General features: G+C 34.0%; 1 protein-coding gene across 1 annotated transcript in view; it reads left to right on the top strand.

Annotated features, from left to right (window-relative positions):
* Positions 1 to 13,130: 13,130 nt before the first annotated feature.
* The window catches only part of LOC123564785 (ferroxidase HEPHL1-like), a 31,253-nt gene continuing 22,644 nt past the window's right edge, over positions 13,131 to 21,739 (top strand). Inside the window, exons 1-5 of the mRNA XM_053521105.1 lie at positions 13,131 to 13,469; positions 15,614 to 15,861; positions 16,302 to 16,514; positions 16,978 to 17,120; positions 19,240 to 19,424. Coding sequence (XP_053377080.1) covers positions 13,330 to 13,469; positions 15,614 to 15,861; positions 16,302 to 16,514; positions 16,978 to 17,120; positions 19,240 to 19,424 — 929 coding nt within the window. The 5' untranslated portion in view covers positions 13,131 to 13,329. The remainder of the gene's footprint in view (positions 13,470 to 15,613; positions 15,862 to 16,301; positions 16,515 to 16,977; positions 17,121 to 19,239; positions 19,425 to 21,739) is intronic.

The following is a 21,739-nucleotide window of genomic DNA, read 5'->3' as shown; positions in this document are numbered from 1 at the left end:
ACTGTAAATAATACTGTTGTATTAGATATGTGTGATTAATTTTTCTTACATTAATTATTTAATTTTTAAAATAAAGTTCAGTTATACATTTTAAGGTTATTTTATCAGTAGGACATGGATATAAGAAGCGACAGACTCGCCCTCAGTCTGAAAGGCATGTTGTTTTAACCATGAAGAAAAGTGACCTAGATTTAAACCATATATCTGTAAGAGTGACCTGTCGCCTCTGACTATTGACAACAAATAACAAATGCTGATTGAATGGGATAAGGCCGTGACTTTTAATATTATAATATCATTACAGAAAAATAATGAAATATCATGGCATATTGTATGAGATAGAAGTATCATGAAATGAAGCATGAAATGATAGATTTCTAGCCAAAATGCATAGAAACAAAATAGGCAACGCTATGATGCTGAAACGCTAAATATGGTTAGCACACTAGACAATGCAAGGAGAATGCATTGTGCTAGGCTAGTCCAGCTACCGAAAATCTGAGGCCAGATGCTCAACGTAATCTCAATATAATGATGATGGTTTTTTTCTCTGATTGCCTAAAGTATGCTAATGATTGTATACAATATGTACCTGTACCTGTACCTGTACCTATCACGTAGTCTGTCTTTAAGACCGTTTGGGCATCACAGAAGATTGCCAAACCATCCTTCTCCATTCTTCCCGGTTCTCGCATGCTCTTAGACATATACTGAGTGACAGACCAGTCCATTTACAGATGTTATCCTCCCATCTTTTTTTCTGCAATATGCCATACTGAAATGCAGAAAGTGTGTTGAGGGCCACTATACACAAAATATTTTATGAAATAAAAATTTGCCCATAAAATAGTACATTGAATATATCGTATCTAATTATATAATAGCCGCATGCAAACATTCATTTCTTTAATAATATCAGATTTTTCCGGCTTATGTACTTTCAAAGATGACACTCCGTAATCAGCTGTATTTGACCATTATTTCTCTAGATTTTACCTAATCAACCGAAAGCAAACGCTTCCAACACTATGCAGCAGTTACATTTTTCCAAATAACTTTGTTGGATCTAACACGAGATAGATCAGGAAGTAATCTTGATAAGTCACGTACTTTATAATCCAGCCATTATTCAGGTATGTAATTAAGTATATTTGAATAGATCAACTCGTAGTATTACTTAATAGTTTTTGCTTACCCTTCTAGTAAAGCTTCCCCTTGTTTTCACCAGTCTAAGGTGAAACAACTCTACCGAGGTCGTGCCACCCTGCCCCTCCCAGAGTATTGTTAAATTTGACAATGTTTCTCATGCCATCCGACAATTGGTTCGACAGTGCTCTAATGCCACCCTGCTATTTGAATCGACAGTGCTTCTCTCTTGGCCCCGGTATAATAGCATATATCAACAGCGCAACGCTTATGACAAGAGGGTGTAGAGGCTGCAATACACAAGCATCTAAATAAAAGTAAATCAAATATCAAATTTATTTATTCATTTTGTTGGGTTTAACATCGCGCAGTCAAATATCTAAAGAACAAAACACTATACAGTTATGAGTTATTGATGAATGATTTCGTTATAACGATAAAAACAAAGACAAATATCAAAGAGGGAATGCCACGCACCAAACGCAGCCTCCTCAAAACGAAACCCGAAGCACGCAGATGCGTGCACCACACACACACACACACACACACACACACACAGCCAACACATTAGGACAAAACGAACAAACAAAGAAACACACACAAACACAAAGCAGACACATCAAGACAAAACGAACAAACAAAGGAACACAGTGGGGCACCGCCTTGGAACGGTCAGTGGCAAAAACACCACTGGGGAGCCTAAACCGGTTTATGGTGCGCACCCAACCTCACTTTTACCCCCACCATGTTCCAAAGACACGGGACAGTGTAAATAGAAGTAATCCCCTCCAGGTGAATGTCTTACACACGTAATGGAAACAAAAAGACATGGTATGTAAGACACAAAAATGCTCGTGTATAAATATATAAAAAGCAAACCTTAAGAACCAAAAACGTATGTACTCAATGCCTTTTCAGAAGACAGAGAAACAAGAGAAACGTCCTTAAGGGCCCGACGAAACAGGCCAGAAGACAAATATCAAAACAGTTCAGTCCTGGTAGGATTTATAAACTGCTTATCATAGAGTCCTCCCCCTCTTCCGTCAGACACAATCAAAGAGGGAAGCGTACTGTCCAACTGTAAACGGGTTGAACACTAAACATGCGGTATGTCTCAAAACAGTTGGGTCGCAACCTCTTTTAATAAAACGTTTTATAATTTTACCAAATACATTTGGAAAATTACCATGACCCAATATCTTACGAAGTTTGTAAACCACATCCCCATAAAAAACGGGTTTAGAATTACCTTCTCGCAGAAGTGTCTTTAAATTACTATTGAATTTTAAAACTAAATCAGAATTACGATAGTAAAATTTAGCAAAATATTTACGCAATCTGCAAAAACGGTAGCCTTGCTGAAGAAGTTTACTTGTAATATATTGATTACGTTCACTGAAATGCTTGACATGACTACACGCTCTGGCAAACCGAATTAATTGAGAAATATATACCCCATAAGATGTAGCCTGAGGTACATCCCCATCCAAATGGGGAAAATTTACAATACTAAAATTAAAATCATCCCTCTTTTCATAAATTTTGGTATGTATAATATTGTCATAAATAGAGAGATGTAAATCTAAAAATGAAGCATCAGTATCCGAATTGTTAGTTTTAATTAACTGAAGTACCCACCAAATGACCAAAAAACGAATTATCCATATTAAGAATATCATCCAGATAGCGTGATGTATTATTAAATGCAGTTATAATATCTGCCTGCGTATCTGGAGAAAGGCTCAACATAAAGTCTCTTTCATAACAATACAAAAACAAATCTGCGACAAGGGGTGCACAATTTGTTCCCATGGGAATACCAACAACTTGTCTAAAAACTGCATTCCCAAATCTGATGTAAATGTTGTTCAATAAAAAGGAAAGGGCTTTACAAACTTCGTCACAGGTCCACATTGTATAATGTTTAATAATATTGCTAGTAAAAAAAGCTTTATCAAAATTGCAAGCGAGAAATGTAGCATTCTCTCTGGCAAAAGTCTTTTGAATTAGGGCAGTTAATTTGTCATTTATTAAGTTATGTGGTAAAGTGGTATACAAAGTAGAAAAATCGTATGTAAGTCACAAAGCGCACAGCCCTAGGTTTGGCACTGTGGAAAATGGCGGCAGAAAGATATTATGCTGATACAATATTCAAGAATCAATGTTACTGCAATTCCAGCGCGACTAAGTCATTGAAAGTATAATACGGAATTGTTTTCCTACGTAATACATGCATGCACAGGAAGCATCTAGCAACAGAAAACACAGCCAGAGTCGCAATTCGAAAGCAAAAATTGTGTGACATATGCCGTTCAATTCGGTTCGATCACCTCAGTAGAAAAATCTGATTGTACAAAAGCCGCAGCAAAACAGTTAATTAACAAGCGTTAACATAGATATTACGGACATAAACAAATGTATAGTCTGTATCAAATATGATAGAACAAAACAGGACGACTTAAATGGACCAAAAACAACGTTTCAATAACATTTAAATTTTATCTGTCCGCTTTTACAACAACCACAGCAAAATAATTTTAATAACAAGCGTTGTTGCACCTCAAAATGGCAGCAACGCATCCCGGCAGCAACCACCAAACCCCGGTCGAGCCCTGGCAGTCACAACCAAAACGCGTTCCACTCAACGCAATTTGGTAGTTTACAAAAATGTAGTATCAAAATCATCTTATTTTAATTTTTGCATTTCATTTGTAATAGAGTATATATTTAAGTCAGTAGTGAAACAAATAAAATGTTGCTGATAATGCTGTTATAAAATATGCACGCACTGAGACCTTCGGTCCTCAAATGTTCAAAGACATTTTCTTTATTCACTTAGGGTAGTCGTTCATGTTTAACTGTATAACCAGTGTGAAAATTTGTGTTTTATCCTAAATTGTTAGAACTTTGCGACGTGTCAAATCTAGGACATGACAAATGTAAAACCGTTAGCAAATATCCAAATCACAATGTCTCAACAAAATGGTAACAAACAAAGAATGATGACTGTTGCTACTTTTCAATAGAAACGGGGCTTTCCCTTGAAAAGAACTCAGTTTATAATATCATAAATAATCAATGATTGTTCTACATAAATAACGCATGAACTAGTATTTGAAATTATTCATGAGCTTAAGCGAACAATAATTATATCTGTTCATTCATCTTTAATTTAATGAAATACGTAAAAATCTAAAAAGACAAAGTTTGTTCAAAAACCTACCTGCATTTTACTTGCATCCTCTCTGTGACAACATTACTGGAAAACGCTAGCTCTTCAAACATGTGATTAACATAATTTTTGTACACGAAGCGTCGACTTGCGTGCTTAGTTATTTTTGAAGGAATGAACCGGTTTGAAAAAAGACCACACCCGTGAATTGCTCGTGCGTGAAATTCATTAATCGCGGCACGTTATACTATATGGACTGGATCGAAATAACAGAAGTTCCACAGCAGACTGTACAACAAAATCCTGTTCACTTTCTGATTTCTTGCTCAGCCAAGAGTCTGCTTCATTCTTTTTAAACATTACACGGCTTTCTAGGTTTGGTATATCAATGTTTGGTGAGTTTCTTAAATTACTGTCCACCTTGGTCATTATTCTTTCTACAGTTATATTATTAGTTGGGCATGTTTTTGCTTGTTTAGTAATATCCTCCCTGGTGGAATAATACTTGCAATGTTTCAGAACGTCTTTGAAAATATGTTCACACTTAGCATGCAACACTTTACATAGTCTAGCTAAAACTATTGAAGTTAAGGAATCCAAAGAGTCAGACGGAAGGAAAAGACATTCACATATTTCATTTGACTGACACAAGGACCATATAACAGTGAAATACTATTACAGAGTAACAAAGGCGGATTTTGTTTGGCAGTACTTAACACATCAAAAAGTCTGTTACACAAACCAGCCATTTCCAAAATAGTATTGTCGTTGTCAGAGGAAAACCTGAAGTATGGTTCTGTAACGATTTTACTTAAAATACCCATAGCTCGTAAAGTAGATAAAAAGAAATTATTCTCTAGACATTTAACAATAACTGTTTGAACATAATTGAGTGAGGTTTTAGAATCTTTCAAATAGTTGAGTAAGTGCTGTTTAAAAAAAAATATACACCAGCAGAATTATAAAATGCTATATTAAATCTATTTCCTCTAAAATTTATAAGTGGTATATTCTTTATTCCTTTTGATTTAATGAAGTTTGAGGCTAATAAAGGATCACCTGTCCCACCTTTAAAAAACAATTTTGATACACTTTTCAAAACATTGCTAAAACTTGACTGGCTGTCAATTTTAAAGTCTTTCTGGAACTCCTTCTCCAATACACTTATTTCTTTTTCGCACACTTCTAAAAATTGTAGAAGTGGGTGTGTGGAACATTTGAATTCATTCACATTTTGAGACATGTTCTCATTCAATATTTTATTGACTTTAGATTCTGTGGCACATCTGTCAGTCATTGAGTTTTGAATATTTTCATAAAAGAACTGTCTTGAATTTTCCACTGAACATAAAGAAATATCATCAATAATTTCATTTAAAGAATTAACATAGGTGTCTGCTGTTCCACTGTGAACTTCTCTTACACCTGCTGTCAGAGTTTCACCTTCAGTTGAGATTTCAATGCCATAGTAATGCCTGCCTTTCTTTGTTGTTCATCTCTGTGAAGTGTAATATTATTAGAATTTTTTACAGTTTCATTTATTTGCTTTTTAGCAATGATTCCCAATTCTGTGTTAAAATTTCTGACTGTTTTAATACTTGGTAAAGAGTCAATTTTAACATTTAAGAACTTTAGTACAGTATTTATGACATCACGAATATTTTTAACTCCTACATTCAGACTAAGAAGACTATAATATATCTGCCGCACCTTCGATTTAAATGGAGAACATTTGGAGGATTCTTTAGCTTCTATTACAATCGGTTCAATGTTTTTCTCTTCATTTCTTTGCATTTCAAGTCTCATGTCCTCATTTTCAACATGCATATTTTCAATTTCATTATGTAACTGTCTTATTTCATTTTCAATTAAATTGCATTGAATAGATTTATCACACTTGAGAGCCCTTTTTTTGTGTTCAATGCTCATTTCATTTATATTCTGTTTCAATGACATATTTTCACTTTTGTATTTTTTTATGTTACAATCTTGTCTTGAAATTGCCTGACGAAGTACTTTAATTGTCTTCAACTTGTCTTGCAGAATGGCGATATCCATTTACAGTCTTCTAATTGTATTGTCTTTCAATTTATTGCTGAATATAATAGCATCTGCTTCTGTGGACTTAAAACTGCAGCATGTGGTGTAAGCATCATGTGTAAGGGTTTTGGTTTTGTCACTTTCACTATGGAAATATCTTATGACCGGCCCTTTGAATTAAGATTCTAAAAACACCGTGCATCTCTCATTTTTCTTTGTTAATTTTAGATGATGACCTTTTCTCTTGGCAAGATAAATCTTATTATATATTGCACTTGACAATACTGTTGTGAGGAATATGTTCCAATTTACATATAACTTTTTTCATTTGTTTCTGATTTCCTCTTTCAAAGTCCATGATATCTATTGCTTGCTGATATGTTAGCATTTTGACAGTTCAAAAACATTTGCAATATATATATACCCGCAGTAGCTAAAACGTTTACAAATAGTATCTGTGTGAGAAATTTAAATGCTTTTGCAACTTCGGTTTGATTTATTTAAATTAATTTAAAAAGGGGCATAACTATCTAAATATTGCTGACAAAGTAATGTCCATTGTCATATATGTGCACACTGTCACTATAAGCAGTTATTCCAAGTATCAGTTCAATACCTTTGATAGTATTCAAGATATTTTACATTACAAAGAACTTAAAGCAACTCTGGTTAGATGCCGACATCGGGGTGAGTAGTATAGCTCTCCATATTATTCCAGTAGTCAAGCTTAAAAGCTTTGCATAAAGACTGCATTTTTTAAAGTCTTGGAACGTCTCTTACTTCATTCTTTCTTACATTGAGACTTTTGTAGAAATGTTGTCATACCTGCATAGAACAGATTGACAATGGCAAGAAACCCATGTGCACCAGTAAATTTTACTACTTTCCCCAAACAACTGAAGTATGTATGAAATATTTTGGTAAACATAATAAATGGTACATTCTGTTTATTTCTCCTGTACCTTGTTCACATTTAAGTTTTTCTCTCCCTATCTGAAAAGAAAGTAAAAATCAAAATATGGTACACACGTACTTACATTTGACTATATTCTTGTTTTTCAGCTGATGCACACTTTACAACATATCTGAAATAAAAAATTAAAAAGTATAGATACATTTTGTACTTATTGTAATACATGAAAAATTAACAATGCAGTGTAAACTTTTCTAAACACTGTTCATTTAAGGAAATATCTCAACACTTCAAGTTCAAATCTTATGTATGACAGCAATATCATTTAATTTTTAAAATGACAGATCACTGATTTCCCTACATGTTACATAAGGACATGTGTAAAAAGACTACACATGGATCACCAGTCAGTCATGTAGCTCTACACTAAATAAATAAAATAATAAGTAAAAAAGATTTATATGAAATTTATATAAAAGCTACAGCTATCATAAGTAAAGGTGATAAATCCCGATAGAGAGGCGTTAATAATGAAAATGTTATGATATACCACTCTGCTTTTCTTCACTGAAGACAAGATGATCAAACACGTCTCAAGTAGAAACACCACTACCAAACACGTAATACCCTGCAAAATCATAATATTATTTTAAAAAAATCTTATTTGAAATAAGTGATGTCATGAAATACTTACTAAATTATCTTTGACATAAAAGACAAAATTAAACTAAGCTGCCCTCAGGCAGACATGTTTTTTAACAAGTAATATTAGAAGGAATGTGGTAAAAGGTCGTGCATGAAATCATATGATATATGCAAAAGTAGTTCCATTACCTGGTAGCCATGTTAAAAGCAGAATGCTTTGAAGAAAGCCATCCAACAAACATTTATGTGAAATTATTTCGTAATATGGCTAAAAGTTTCAAAGAGAAGACTTTAAAGACTTTGGTTTTGCTTGCCACAGCAATAATAATTATGCATTTATTACCTAGAATTCAAGGAATCTCAAAGGGAACCAAGGAACACATATTCCTGAGAATTTTGTATGAAACTGGCATAAAAATCATGGTCTTGGAGATGCTCTTTTAAAGAAAATTATGGACAAAGATGGATGGACATACATCAATTGATTACATAAGCTCAGTTTGAGTGCTTCATGCACAGGTGATTTAAAACTACAATAAAAACTCATAAACACATGCACATAAAGCAGTAAAAATACCTATATGAAAAATCCTTCAGTTAACCAGGCTTCTCGCACAATAGTCTGAACAGGACTGACCATTACACTGAAAAATAAATGTATACATTAAGGATTATCAGTAACATGATTTCTTAACAAGATACAAAAATCATAAGGCTGCAACACATCTATTTTTATGTTATCAATTTTTTCATACGGCTATGACACCATTTAGTAACAAAATTTCATTTGTGTACATAAATAAAATTATGTTAATGGATACTTTTGTAAATTTAAATAGTTTTCACTTAAGCACCATTTGCTATTTTTCACCTCACTGATGGCATTGTTTGTGATTTCAATACTGGTGCTATTAAACACAGCTCCACTCCCGAGATCAGCCATACGAGACATGAAATTAACAAATTAAAAACTGCAAATGACATTATCCTTACATAAAATTCATGAAAGGAATCAATGTATACGTATACAGTACATAAAACAATATTTTGATGGAAATCACTTCAACGGGGTCAAGTAACCGGACCCCTAGCCACTGCAAATTCCATATTAATCTGAATTGACATGTGGCAAAAATTACAAGATAACTAGTAATCGAAGTTTGTCGAAGACTTATTGCAAAACACATTTTGGTCAAAATGAGAAGAGAAATGTTAGACTTAAGAACACGGACAAGAACTGCGCACTGGCAGTGGTGTGGGAAACATAATTATTGACTTCTAAAAGGTGAAATATTCATGCCATCTCATAAAATCAATTCAATTGGCATGCTGCAATAAGTATGATATTATAATTCTCAACTTCTATACAATTTTTTTTTCATCCTGCCCATTCAATTTTTTTTTCAATAAATAAAAAATAATTTTAAAATGGGAATTTGCATTTTGACCTTTACCTATTGATATTAAAAAAAAAATATCAATGTTATGAATAAGGGGAAAATATCAAATAGACTATAGAAATTAACGTCATCAAATCCGTCGTCATCTTTACAAAAAATATTTTCCAAGAATAATCAAGAGCTCTAAATATATGAAAACAACCACAGCGATGTATAAATGCATAACCTTTCTGTTCATCATACCAAAACCGTACCAAAAACTTCGCAGAAATAAGTTACTTAAGTTTTTTAGTGAGCACATTTGTTTACAAATCAGCCTAATTTGCATATTTTCCGTGGCGTTCGGATTCCCCTTTACGTAGAAGATCTGCAGACACTGATATGTATGTGTATGATATCAAGATGTTCCTATATACATACCAAACGGCAATGCATACTCAAAATAACTGTCATTTACATTTCTTTGTCAAAACTTTCAAAATTCTGATGCCGGTGTAGCGTCTCAAAATACCCGCATGTACTGTACGGCGCTCCGTAGGAATCTTCATATCGTGACATAAGCGATATGCGCTTCAGTTTTTACTCTTGATTTGTTGTTGTTGTCGCGGGAAAACAGGCTTAGGTACCATCTCTAAGTTGGGGCACAATAATCATCGCTTTCATTAAAAGTTACGGTGACTTCCGAGCTTCAAATAAGGCATTCTTATAGATGAGGACAACCGCGGGTAAACCTTCACAAATGCCAGCGAGACAAAATAAGTCTGGTATACAATTTAGTTTGGAGATCAGTCACAGAACGCTGTCATTGATTTTATGACCATGATAAGAATAGCCTATCAGAAGCAAGCACCTTACTAAACTTTTATATTACGAAACAGACTTTGTGTTTTGTCAGTTAAAGCGAGTTTTGTTGTTGGTGATTTCTATTGGTCAGACCAGGGTACTGTTATGACTTTAAAACTTGGTTGATGTCGTAAAGTGAATAAATTTATTTCATGAAATGGTTTGGTCGTTTTGAGATTTTAGTATGTTACCAAGAACATACTGTTATGATCGTAATAAAGGGAATGTTGACTGTTTTGTTCAGTATGTACAGACTTATACATTTTTGAAAAAAAAAAACACCAAATAAACACTTTTAAATCACTATTACAAAAACAAAACAAAACTGATCAGAGAAAAATGACTACAAAAAGATATTTACTCACCCTGTGTCGTGGGCATATTAATTATTCACTAATTCCATGTTCCTAACTACAAAAAAAAACAACAACGAATGTATGATACAGGTCTTAGTATTTGACAGTATTCCAATGTACAAAAATATGAAAATAGTCTTCTTGTAACTGCAAGTAAGTGCTATGTTGTAGTAATTGCGATAATCGTTATCTTTCTGCCTCACTCAGCCTGAAAACATACTAAAAATAATTTAAAGGTCCATAATGATTTTATTTATTATCTTAAAAACTGATGAAACAGCTTTCCAAATAGATGTTATGCGTACTTACATGGTAATAAAAGCACTACTTTTAATATTGCACAAGAACTTTTGTAGTTGGAGGTATAAAAGGAGGTGGTAAAAACAATAGATTCAATAAATAATTCTATATATTCAGTCGATTCAAACCTTTGACAAATGTTTAAGAAACTAATTATCAGAAATAGGAAATTAATGTATTTTATGTTCATAAAGGAAAATATGGCAGCCATATTTTAAACAAAGGCATTATGAGCCTTTAAGGCAAACATACAATTAGAGTTTCATTAAAATTCAAACATTAAAAAGATGTTTTGTACCATATGCAGTTCATCTAATCTAGAAAAGTAAAATAGCATATAAGATGGCCGCTCAGGTCTTACTCAGCTTCTTCTAATAACGAAATCGAAATGCAAACCTTTGCATACCATGCAAATATAGCGTATTTATTTAAGTTAGAATCAGAATGAAACGAGAATTCCCTCGTTATATTGGAAACGCTACTATTCTAACGTAAATTTTGAGTTTGACATGAAGAAGCTCTCTAGAACTAAATCTCAGCGAAACCAAATGCTTAATATAAATCTGCCTTTAATGCTCGAATACAACTACAGCATGTCGGCAGCAATAACTATCAACACACTGGACATGGTCATCGTATTAATATTCAGTATTAAAAGCTTGAACTATAAACAAATAAGATAACATCTCCATAGTTGTATCTATTGCTGAAACCATGTTCACACCTTCGAAATTGGTTTAACCCAACAGTAATCATGAGACTCTTATATCAAATACAACTTTACGCCATTTCTTGCCTAAATTTGCAAAATGCAGTAGAAGAACAATCACAGCAGAACACTAAAACACATGCATTATATTTATACTTATATGTCAAAGTTTTTTTTTTGCAAACGTAACAATTGAATTTACTTGATAATATACTGAATTTAAATAAACTGTAATACATATAATACATATGATTTTGGTACTTCTATACTCCCGTTTTGCAATGTGGGGAAAGGGCGCGACTTTGTTTTAAAAAAAATTCATTCAAAAGGGTAAAGTGAGATAATGGTTAAAATGCATAAACTATACATACAACTCAACATGTATACATGTATTGAAAGTTAACTAATTTCATTAGCCCCAAAGAAAATTCCTAAGGAATAAATAATAATACGCATCTGAACGACAAACAATGATTTATTCAAGAGCAAATTACTAAATGAGATATATTATTTCGATTCTAACACGTTACCAAGGATTTATAAGTACATCTTTGACGACATTCATTGAATATTTGCCCGTTTTCAATCGGTTTCTTTTCCAGCGCGCCGCTATGCCGTTTGACGCCATGACGTAATAATTGTGACGTCAGAACGGTGATTTGTTGTATAATAATTTACTGTTTTCTGCCTTCTTTGTTTAATAGGAAAATGAATCGGATCGTGTTAGAATAGAAAATAAAAAACATATCTTAAAAATAACGCCCGCTTTGTCATGTTGTCGTATTGTCGTGTCTTCGCTTCATGGACACGCGTGCATGTCAATTTGACACAAAGGTTATCTGTTGCGTTTTCGTGTTTTAAAGTAAGCAAACCGCCAACACAGGAATTTGGCAACTCGTCAGATCTCGCTTGAAACCACGACATTCAGGGGGGCTCCAGCGCGATAGATTTGTTTATTGAACTGGTTTTCTAGCGAGAAAGAAAACTTCGTGTCGAGCCTTTTAATTGTCGTGTTTTTTGCCAACCAACTCGATATACTACCTTTCTATAGGGCTGTCGGATTGTTGTCCTGACGAGCCGCTACCTGTGTGTGTAGTTGTTAAGTGCCGACAGGGTGAAGACATGACCACAAAATAAATAAAAAGGGTTATTATGACATATAATAACAGCTCGATAAATTACGACATATTATAACAGCTCGATAAATTACGACATATTATAACAGCTCGATAAATAAGTCTGTCGACTTTGCACCTTCTTAAAATCAAGATTTTGTGTAAAAATGTCGTGTTGTTGTGTCTTTTTTCTACCAACAGCCAACAAACAGACCCAACAACACGACCTCAAGCCTAATTGATGTTTCGTGTTCTGTTTTCGGTTCGCCAGCACATGAAAACATGGCAGAAAGACTCCGTATTGTTTGACTGATTTATTTCAGGTCTAGTTTCAAAATAATTTCTTACGAAGCAGTCTGACAAACGTATACGTAAAAAATGTAATTAACTGTCATGTATTTATTATTTCTATGTCATTAAAATTTGACACGGTAAATGCGTGGATGAAGCTCAAAAGCGCTTAGTTGTCATTGTTTTGCGCGTGCAGCGTATCCAATCAGCCTATGTTTTACTCTGCACATTTTTTAACATTTCATATGCTAAATTAATTAATTATACTAATTACAATATTTTAATAGCAACTTTTATTTAAGTCAGACAACGTGCCAGAGTATATATGTAATGGTGTTTTAGATAGATGTTTATATTTAGATAATATTTTGCCTAAAAAAGTTTCTGCTAAAGAAAAATATGGGAATATTATGGACGTTAATCTTGGCACTAGGAGTACATCATTCGTCGGCAATGGAACGCCATTACTATATAGTAGCGAAAGAGGTGGACTGGGATTATGCGCCGTCGGGACGGAATCTTGTTTCGGCGGACAGCGAGTACGTATGTTTTCAAGTATATCGCGAAACGGCTACAACTAATGTCATTGTAAATTTTATACTATGGCAGAGCATTAGTGCCCAATATCTATGATTTGTAACATGTAGTAACTAATTACGTATCCGTAGATGACCGGACAATGTATGCTTTTAACCATGTTTATATCTGGATGATTTTAGTTCCTGTTTGAGCCCTTATTGCAAGGAAATAGACATACCCTACATGAACGTTTAGTTGTGAGTCCGACTAAGATCGGGCACCTGCGTATCTCTAGATTTTGAGGAGAGGTCATAGAAGATGACCAGGTAAAGTTCTTACTTAGAATATTTCACTATTTTAACCATATCTGGAAGGTTTCGACCTAGTTTAAGTCCCTAACAAAAGAACATATCATACAGGTAAATAAAGGTTTATATCCTGGAAGTCTGGAGTAGCTCTAGCTCTAGGGGCTAGGACTGGTCATACATAGATGTATGGTAGTATATGTTTTAGTCCCTACATGCTGAGTTCAATATATGGATGTGTTCGTTTTTACTATCTATAAGTCAATAAAAGTCAATAGAAGTAGTCCATTAACATTTTTGGCCTTTGACAGACAGAAAGTAAGATACCAAGTCGAAATTTCGAGTTATTAGCTCGGAATTTGACGTAGTAACTCGACATTCGAGTAACATGTCATAATAAATATAAAACACCAGGTATTAATGCTCTTCCTTCAACAATATAGTGCTTATATTCTTATATTTATTTTTACGTCCTCGCATATGAGTGGCTTGTACATTTAAATGTTTAAAACAAAGAAAAGTGTAAATTACGTTTAACAAAATTATCAGAACGCTATGGAACATAAGGGGTCTTAATTACTTAAAAAGTCCCCAGATTCGCACCATGATATATATATTCTACAGACTGGATTACTTTTTAAGAACTCTTTAAAAGAGAAATTATTTAAATGGCCGCTTATGACGTGACGGCATACAAATTCTTATTCTAAAAGTATAGGTCGCTCGATAACATTTTTGTTACAGTATAATTTGTACGTACAAGTATATTTTTAGAAAGACAAAGAAAACATAAGGTTAATAAATCAGTGAACCTCTCATCAATCATACAAGCATAACAAGCTATTCATAAACTCGTGAAACCAAACTATGTGTACTACTAATATTTCAATACTTAGTAATATATGGAAAAAGAAACATTAGTAGACAGAAATATAAAGGCTACACAAAATTAATGAAAAAGTAATTAAATTGTATTTTATATTTAAATTTCCTGCCTGTTTAACGAGAACAGTTTCGTCCGTATGCTCGAGAGGCCGGTCGCTACGGAATAGTATAGTATGCTGCCTGACGAGTTGATCAAAGACTATAAGTATCACATATCCCTCCCTAAGTAAGACAAGGGCCAAGGGGAATGAGGAACCGATCATTTAAAGATGTCTTACCAACGCTGTGCTGAGAGTTTGGAAACTCCTCTGTTGTACAGGCTAGAATCATATGTCAGTTCATTATAGTAGTTTGTACGAATACAATTTGAATAAGCGTTTTGGTTTATGCATTGCCGATATGAGACGATCCGATTCAGTTAAGAGCTGCCGATTTATGAAATTAACCATTTTGTTGATATTATGATCAGCGACTTTTCGGAAACTCTGTAAATTAGTAACTTTCATTCTAAAATGACTTATACTTCATAATCATTAATATATATTTAATTAATAATTATGTTATTCTATGAACCCTACACTCACCAGAGACTTGCAGGATTGTTTAAACTAACTGATGCCGTTTAATATCCAAACAGATGTTTTGAAAATAATTAACGTTTCATTTTCTTTAAACATCTATTATAGAATAAATTTGGCATAAAAAAACAGTTTTAATAAAACTAAATCCTTCATCAACGTAACTGCAAGCTTGAGTGAAGTGCCTTGAGATGTCAACAAGTAAAGCTTAATTGCACAAAAAAAAAGGAAAGATCGAACCAGAATTTATAGTTGGCAAAAATTGTTACATATAATTAATATTTGATATCTATTTTTTCAGATGGAATACTTGTAAAACGACTGTTGAAAAGCTTACACAAGCGTTTGACACATGGGTAGTAAAATTTTATAAATACATTTATGTTAATTTAACAGGGAGTCCCGAGAGCTCATAGAGCGCCGGACAAATAGAATAGGCAGCATCTACAAGAAGGCAATATACCGGGGATATACAGATGAAACGTTCTCACAACCAATTCCAGTTCCTGAATGGGCGGGGCTTCTTGGACCACCCATTAAAGCTGAGGTGGGAGATGTTGTGTTCATTCATTTCCAAAACTGGGCTTCTGGGAGCAACTTTAGTATTCACCCTCATGGTTTCCTTTATAATAAAGCTAACGAAGGTACATCTATGTCATATTCATTCAAATTTACGGTAAAGAACAATAGCGTAATTAAAAGACTAATACTGTACAAAAACTTCAATCAAATAGATTGTTAAGTACAGTGGATGAATATGGAGATAGTGTTTACGTCATGAAATTTGTATTTCACCTCCTTCCAAGGAACCACTAAGAGTCTTGAATTCTTCATAGGTACACGATTTATAGCCGCGAAGTAAATAACTAAATAATTCTGTCTTCAACATGTATAATAGCATTCCGCTTGTTCCACCTAATCCGGTGCTGGAATGGGGGGGGGGGGGCATGAAAGGTGTTGCACATTTCATTACCTCTCATGAACAGTCACAATCAAATCGAGTTTCAATTATTCTTCTTAGTTGCATTCCTTGCTTCCAATGGATCTTTTTAAAGATTTTGTTATTCATATCATATCGTTTAAGGTGCTCTTTACATCGATGGGACAAGCGGAAGTGATAAATATGGCGACGCTGTGCCACCAGGTGGGAGTGTAACGTATGTCTGGTTTGCTGATAAGATTCACGCGCCAACTCCTCAAGATGACAATTGTGTTGCATGGGGCTATCATTCTCACACACGGTCACCTAAAGACATTGACACAGGCTTAATAGGCATAGCTGTATTTTGTAGGAAAGGTGAGAATCTTAGTCTTAATATGTTTGACCTGTTTTGAGTGTACAAATTAAATAATTTCGTATATAATTGTACGGGGAAAAACATAATAAAAGACCAATGAAAGTTTTATATGATTACAAGGTAAAATACGTAAAGCTTAAAAACTCCATGACCATTGTGCTAATTCAAGATGTCCCAGAACGATTGGGGCACATACTTTATTGACACTGCGAAACTTTCCAACAAAAGAGAATTCAAATAGGACTGTGATCGGATCTGCAAGTATACATATAATGAGTTAACAGAAGTTAAATTTATGTTGTAGGAATAGTTCTTCCTAATTATAAACTCGCCGGGATAATGTGATAATTTTTGGTAATAAAGGGCTGCAAAATATATTGTCCTTTAAAACTTAAAAAGCATTTGAGAAACAAATCTTGATACATATATACAGGAACTTCTTATTGTTTTTGGTAATTTCAGGAATTCTTGATCGTTATGGAAATCGTTTGGACGTAGATAAGGAACTTTATCTATACCCAGACATAGCCAATGAAAACAACAATTGGTATTTCGACCAGAATTTACGCCGATGTGGCGATCCAAGGGAGTGTTGGCGTCTGAAGGTATCGCAAAGATAGTGTAATTAACTGGCGTTAGTCTTAAGAACTGGATATCGTTGTCTGGACCGGAATTATCTACTTATTATGTTGGTTTTGATGTCTTGATTTCTGTCTGTGTATGCTCTGCTACCTTACACACGATCTAAATTAAAAATAATACTGATTGGTTCAATGTATACTGAACAGCAAAAGAAACTATCATGATGTATAACTGGTATATTTTGAAATAAAAAAAATATTTTTTTCATATTTAAATTGTTTCTTCATACCAAAATTACATTTGAAGATCTTCACGTGATAAATTTTCAAAAATTAATCAACCGTGAAGTCAGTAGTCCCACAATAGCCGTTTGAAAGGCTATTTCTTCTGCGCGTCAGTTGCATTGTCACATCCCAAATGGCGCTCGCGCAAAATTTGATTCAGTCTTGTGGTGCAATCAACAATATTTTTTAAACTTTTTGCTGTTTTTTGAGTTAGACAATGATCAATATTTCCAATGACAATAAAATATCACAAAGAAATTTTCTAATTACAGAGCACGGCAATTTCGTGCAAAACGGCTATTGTGGGACTACTGACTTCACGGTTGATTGATTTTTCAAAAATTTTACACGTGAAGATTTTCAAGTGTAATGTGATATGAAAAACACAAGTGATTTATAAATTAAAGTTTTTTAATAAAAAATACCCAAGTTATAAAACTGGATAGTTTCTTTTGCTGTTCAGTATATTTTATAATTTCAGGCCGAAGGCGGAGGACTATAATTTTGGCGTTGTGCTTCGGCCATGCGTTCGTCCGATTTTGCTTCCTACCGCCTCTCAGTCTGTCTAAATCTAAAACATATTTTGCGCGCTAAGAAACGAAGGTTTTATTGCATTTTGGACTGGTTGTGTCCACGTATTGTATGGTATAATTCTGTAAATAGTTTTTGCTCAATAACCAATTAGAGGCACTCTTACGTAAATGAGGTAAACTACTCCATTCAGCAACACAACTAACATCTACTGGCGGTAGGTTGTTCCGGTTTTTGCTTTCTAAGTGGCATTTTACAAACATTTTGATAGTCGATTGCACTCCTTTTCTTATAGCTGTTATTTCAAGTAGGTATTAGATAGCATTCCAAGGAAAACAGAGTATATAAACGTCCTAGAGTTTTTTTTCCTGTTTTTCTATGTGGCAGGTAATGCCAATGTACATTTTGAATTTTATGTGCATATTGTAAATTGTCACTGTTTGGTCTGAAATGTTACTTTCATGTGATAAAACAATATTGTCTCGCATGATTTTGTCTCGCGTTATTGAAAATCGGTCTCGATTTTGGTCAATCCTGCGTTTTTCATTTGGTGGTGTGGGAAGTGAAAAGAGTCAATATTGCATCATAACAAATGATTTCAGAGTAAAAGTTGAATACTAAAGAACATATTATCGTTATGTTTTTCGTAACAATAAAGTTTTCTTTATTCAGCTATTATTTGTATTAGAAGTAATGTCATTTTCCTTAGTCAGTAGAAGGTCTAATCAGGCCTGCTTTGTAATAATACAATCCCTATCAGCGACTTTTTAAATGAGTTATCCTTATATATATACATTGAGATCAAGGTTACTTTCAGAGAGAAGAAAATATAACTTCTGTTGTACCAATCATTCAAAAATACTAAAGATGTCACTGCTGATTTGTGAGATATGATAACAGAGACTTGAGAATATATGCAAAAGTTGCACCAGTTCGAATGTGTAGTAGTATTCGGGTGTGTATATGAATCAACATAGAAATGTATCTTTTTGGGTTACTGGACTTGTTGTTGAATGTGCACGCTTGTTTGTACTCCTCGTTTAAATAGGCCAACAGTGTTGTTGTACTCATAAAATAGACTGGCCCGGTTTATAGGTTGGTCAGGGCTACTACAGATATGCGATATGTATTGTATTTTCTCATTATTTTTGAGCATGGATTCCCTACAGTTTGGAACTATGTTTATAAATACGTCTGTTTATTTTATGAGGAGTACTGCTAGGCGCCTTGCCTTAATTGGAATATTGTGGTGGTGATTAGTTCGTAAAAATTCTCTCTACTTTAGATATATAATATATATTATTCAGTGATGTGCTTATTTATTAAGGAAACGGAAAATACTAAATTTGTTGAGAGCAACAGGATGCACCACATCAATGGATTCATCTACGGTAATTTACCGGATTTTCCCGTTTGCGAAGGAGAAAGTGTTGTATGGTATTTTGCATCCTTGAACCTTGGAGTGCATACAATACATGCGAACGGACAGACAATGATTATAGAAAAGAAACGGTAAGTTGCCTACATTCCTACATGTTGTTGTATTATAAAGCACTATTTACAATAAATTCTGCATAAACTCGTTTAATTAATATGGATTCAAACAAGTGTTGGTCTTTATCAGCTTCAACTTATCAAGTATTTTGCCATACCGGTCTGGCGTGTTGGCACGTGTGAAGAGCACCAACACGCCAGTACACCAGAAAGACAAATAAGAGAGCCAATACGAGATATTCCTCGTTATGGCGGGACACTAACACCACAAGTCAAGAAATTGTCGCTCCGCAAACACGGCGGCCCACAGAGCTAATTCAAATTTATTCGCTTATATCAAATATATGTTCAATTTCTCTGTTTTTCTCTATTTTGTAAGATTCTGGTTGAGTCATGGAATGCATTTAAATAATTTAGACTAAATAGATTTCGACGGTGCATGTTTAACAGCGGCGCAATAATGCTGCTTCGCTGTGCATTCACCTTGAAGAAAATAGGACCCTGTGACTGATTTATCATATAACGTTTCTGACATTCTTAAATCCAGTTTCTTAGTACAGTGTAATTGAAAAAAAAAACAACAACAAAAAACAACAAAAAAACCCAACAACGATTGCATTCTTAATCGTGAGAATGGTGTCTTATTACACACTCGTGTAGGGAGTATTCGGAGAGACAACAAATACGCGAAACAATCACTGATTCCAAAATACTTAAATTAATTATAATTTATTAGTCGCTAAATTTCCAAGTTATTTTAAAGGCTGTCTATGTTACTATCATTTTCATACTTAGGTAAATGCGTTATTGTGCGCTATATGATTGATATGTTTAAACATACGTTCGGCATTATGCACCAAGTTTATTTTTAACCATTGAAAATTCGTGAAAAATTTATATGAAGTCATTATAGGCAAAATGTTTAATTAATGCAATTAGATATGTAAAAATATTGACATTGAACAATAAGAGCTCTATAAAACATTTGATTTGTAGGCTAAAGTTTAACTGCGGAGAGGAAATTCAAGTGATGATATTCTATAAGTTCGTTAATATTTTTATAAAAAGATTGACGTTCAATTAAAACATTTCTTCATCATTTATCGTAACAACTGCACCGAAACATGATTGATGCAATTATTAAGTTTTTGACAATAGATTACAGTACAGTTAACTAACATGTACTTTATATTTTGCTTTCCCCTTCCGACGATCTTCTTCCTTAAGTTTATGCACTAATTTTTCTTTAAAATGCTATGAAAGCAGTTTTGTTTTGATTAGTAGTACATATAACCAACACACAATGTAACGATTGTACAGTCGCATCAGCGCGAAATTGTTAAACTGTATAAATAAACGGGCAAATAGGCACGTGCCCAGGAAATGACCCTTACTTCAGTTTTTCATTCATGCGCCTACTGCATCAGAGTTAGCCAGCGATTAGGGAGTACTTACGCGTAAGGAATATATGGGGTCAGCACCTGACGACGCTTAACCAATAAGAATTGCAGAAATCGCGTCGATATCTGACACGATTTTCCAATTTCAGCTTACTAGAGTTTGGGGGTAGGGGGATATCAGAAGAGTCATTGCCAGTCATGGGGTTGATTTAGTTGTAGAAAGGCAGTACAGTATATAGAGCTACCGATATTAAAATAACCAGCTGGTTTGTTTCGTCACTGGTTTGGTTCGAATCCTTGATAGTTAAGGACAAGTGATTCGCATCAGTCCGTGCGGACCTATTTTGCGATGCATTGCTCTCTGGCTGTGTATTTTTTTTTTTTTTTGGGGGGGGGGGGGTGCGTGCTCTGTGCTTCGGGGAATTCTACCCTAACGTCTTGTTATTTATTATTTAACACATGATTTCAGCGTACTATGTAGTATAATTCCCTTAATGTTTTCAACGCATTTTTAGGACGGACACGGTAGCTTTACTTTCCGCTAGTTTCTACGTCGGCTATATGACCCCTATAAATCCCGGCAGATGGCTAATTTACTGCAGAAATCAGTATCATTATGGAGGTATGTTTCTTAAAATATTAATTTCATACTGTCTTGCGAGTATCTTAAGTATAAACTCAACTCAGCGAAACAGTTTTCTTTGCGAAAATAAAAATTAAATCACTCAATTATATTATTAACACTATTACCGAATATTTAACTGCCTATTATTGTGTTCTGTCTGGTCGAAATAGAATGCGTTTTACAGGAAGTCTGTTATATACTATTTGAATATGCTGTACATTGTGTTGTCTTTTTTGTTTTGTTTTTAATTATGTCCCTTGAATATCGCTGTGGTTGAAAAAGAAATGCGAGAAATATGGAGTATCAAA

This window comes from Mercenaria mercenaria, chromosome 1, assembly GCF_021730395.1.
Source record: "Mercenaria mercenaria strain notata chromosome 1, MADL_Memer_1, whole genome shotgun sequence".
Classification (NCBI taxonomy): Eukaryota; Metazoa; Mollusca; class Bivalvia; order Venerida; family Veneridae; genus Mercenaria; species Mercenaria mercenaria.
This window is presented reverse-complemented; position numbering and strand designations above follow the sequence as displayed.